Source organism: Sphaeroforma arctica (assembly GCF_001186125.1).
Source record: "Sphaeroforma arctica JP610 unplaced genomic scaffold supercont1.900, whole genome shotgun sequence".
NCBI classification, from domain to species: Eukaryota; class Ichthyosporea; order Ichthyophonida; genus Sphaeroforma; species Sphaeroforma arctica.
Window position 1 is genome coordinate 24,202 of NW_014039658.1, and position 3,345 is coordinate 27,546.

Below are 3,345 nucleotides of genomic sequence, written 5' to 3' on the forward strand. Positions count from 1 at the left end.
TATATATATATATATATTAGATGTATCACCTGCTGTGCCGTTTAGAGCAATTTATTTATATGGGAGTGAGAGCACTGAGTGCCAATTGCATGTGGTACTACACACAGAAACCAAAAAATATATACTCAATTAAAATTGTGTAACTAGGAAATACATACTTGTAAATATATAAATATGTGGTATTTGCAAGAACGTCATCGTAAAACATACCTTATCCACGCATGCTAGTAAAATATATAAATTTGTGACTTTTACAAGATCAATATCATATAGTATCCCTTATACGTATAGCTATAACATCCCTGCAAGAATAAGTTCTTAAGTCTCGTCAAGCAACCCCAGTTTTCACCCCAACCCCCCGTCTTAATATATCCATTGACACAAATACACTCTTCATAGCCCATCCGAATATATTCCTATCACAAAGACCACAGTACGTAGCCACCTGGCATACCTATCTACAGATGTGGAGACCAGCCAATCAGAATTGAACATGCATGCGGTTACGGCGCCCGTATGGCCTGTGAGAGTGTGTGTTGCGGTCAGAGATGCCACATCCCACACTTTGAGCGTGGCATCCTCACTGCCGCTCACAATGTGCTTGGTGTCAAACTGGACGCATAATATGGTGTTGGTGTGGCCCCTGTGTAAGTAGGTGTAAAGGTAGGTAGGCATAGGCTGACGATTAGTATGGTGTCGAAGTGGACACACGGTACTGTGGTGGTGTGGCGCTTGTGTAGGTAGGGAGTAGGGAAAATGGGTAGAGATAAGCCAACGATGTGTGAGCAGGTGAAGTGAAGGTATGAGAAAGACGTCAGTGTGCTTGGCAGTAACAATACACACAGCATTATGCTAGTGTGACCCAGCTACAACATCTCAGGCTGACTGTATGACGTAAGTCATACAGTTGTGCTAGTGTGTACCCGATTAAAGAAACTATGCAGTGCCATTGGCCCGATTGTGAGTCAGCATGTCCCCATGTAGGTAGGTAAGCGAATAAGACAGACCTGGTTGTGGGGTTAGCGGGGACGACAACTAATTATACACTATAGCATCGGTATGGGTCTGGTATATATTCATTCGAGTGGCGTAATATATGCGAGTTTGTGTGTGAGTTTTCCTGTTTACTTTGGTGGACTGGTGGGTATGACTGGGGTGTTAATATGAGTCAAGTTGATAGTGCCGTCGATGTCTTGTTTCGCATTATATAATCCTACCACTATCTACGTACAACGCGAGAAAACTCGCTGCACCAGACCAACCATCTGAACGTCTACGCCATACTGTACTTTCACCTCAAACTCAACCCACTCCATAACGCCTAGCAGTGAAACGACCTCAACACGTAACTAAACAGCTGAACGCGCTAATAGTACACACATACACAGTTGTACAGTGACCTTGTGTGATGACATGGCAACCAATCCACGCACTCTCATAAGCCCCGAGTATCTCAGCCATGCACAGGCATGAGGCTACCACACCCCACGCACGCATTCAAGCACAGCTACACCATACGGGCGAGACAGATACCACGCAGATCTCTCGTGAGACATACGGAGACAATATGCTCTGGTGAATATAGTTGACAAGACAGTATACAAAGGAAGGGCTGTGAACAGAAGAAATGAGAGACACACACACCTCAATGTGCGTCTCAGACGCTGCTCCCGCAAGTCAAACACGCGCACACAGTTGTCTAACGACCCGGTGAGAAAGTACCGGCCCTTGTTGTAAGCCATACACGTGACTGCAGACGCCCTGTGCTCGTCAAAGGTGTACAGGCACGTAGCTGCGCTGTGTACACGCGTGGGTGTTGTGACATGGCTGGATGGGTTTGGGGGAGGAAGCACCACACTCCACAGGCGCACGGTACCGTCCCAAGAGCCTGTGTAGATATGGGAATGGTTAGGGTCTCGTATATAGATATGGAGTTAATTTCATATATATATGGATATGGGGTTGGTTTCATATATATATATATATATATATATATATATGAAAGGTCTATGGATATGGTATATATTGAGGCAGATAGGAGTGTTAATGATATAGCTTGCAGACAGATTTAGTATATACTAATGGGCCGGATTTTTCTTCTACATCTCTGAATTGCCAGGATATATATGTTAAAGGAAGGCTCTCATTGCGCCTATCAATGCAAATCCGTTGTGAAACATGGTGAATACAAGTAGCTTTTATACACAACACATACGACAAAGAAAAGGATGTGCCGACGCGTTAGGTTTAATTTGACATGCGACCATACTGGGTCTCGCAACATATTTGCGCTTCGTATCTTCAGGTCTGACCAAAATACTAAAGCAAGTCATTGGTATTTTATTTGTCAGTGCGCGTAGAAACCACTACTATGTTGATGCATCTCTCACACACATATGCAAGATAAAGATTGTATTTCTCTCGTACGGAGACACAGCTGAATATAAAAACAAATACATGATGATCACCTTGATCTGTTGAGATGTGGGTCTGTAACAACATGTGTAACAAGCCTGTAACAACATGTGTGCGTACAGTGTACATGATCGAATTGCATCCCACTCTCTCTCCTGTGTATCAAAATACATGAATATGAAATAGTGTATATTAGAGATATAAACTATGGACAACCGACACACAACACGGAATGGTAACCATGACAACGTGCGTCCTGTATAATCACATAGTTAGCTGGACAGTAGCACACGGTCAGACGCCAGATACACGAACACCTTTTACTCTCGAGTATATCGCAAAAATAGAATAATCTGTGCATTCTGAGCATGTACACAATCGATACATCTTGCATTATGGTCACGTACCCAACACTATACACTACCTGTTAGCACGAGCGTACAGCGTGTTTCCGGTGTTGGTTGGGTTGTATCATACGGATATATAGGTGTGTGTGCGTGTTGTTGGGCCGCCTGGTGTAGACCTGTCGTACGTATTGACAAAAAGGACGAAGAGCCACATCAGAAATAGACACTGTATGGTATCTATATATCAAGATATATATATGTGTGTGTGTGTGTGTGTGTGTGTGTGTATATATATATGGTGTCCTCTGAGGTGGCATAGCGCCGTCCTGTTGGGGTAAGCAGTGATTTGGTAGGCGTATACTACCAATCATGATATGCAAAATAGAATCAAAGAAGTGCCATCCGGGATGTCATGTACTCTCATGTCATGAGCAACCATGTGCGGCTATATGTAGCAGTGTGGTGTCAGCTATATCCTCTATATATATATATATATATATATATAGTCGACCAACAAACTAACCAACAACACCACCTACCCATAGACGACAACACAGACACACCACCGTCCCGACCCAACAAC

At 43.5% G+C, this 3,345-nt stretch overlaps 1 protein-coding gene across 1 annotated transcript in view; it reads right to left on the reverse strand.

The window, feature by feature from the left end:
* SARC_09169 (hypothetical protein) overlaps positions 1 to 2,862 on the reverse strand; it is a gene marked incomplete at both ends in the record, with an annotated part of 6,189 nt that extends 3,327 nt beyond the window's left edge. Inside the window, 4 exons of the mRNA XM_014296827.1 lie at positions 455 to 643; positions 1,645 to 1,888; positions 2,469 to 2,570; positions 2,840 to 2,862. Coding sequence (XP_014152302.1) covers positions 455 to 643; positions 1,645 to 1,888; positions 2,469 to 2,570; positions 2,840 to 2,862 — 558 coding nt within the window. The remainder of the gene's footprint in view (positions 1 to 454; positions 644 to 1,644; positions 1,889 to 2,468; positions 2,571 to 2,839) is intronic.
* Between the last annotated feature and the right edge of the window lie 483 nt (positions 2,863 to 3,345).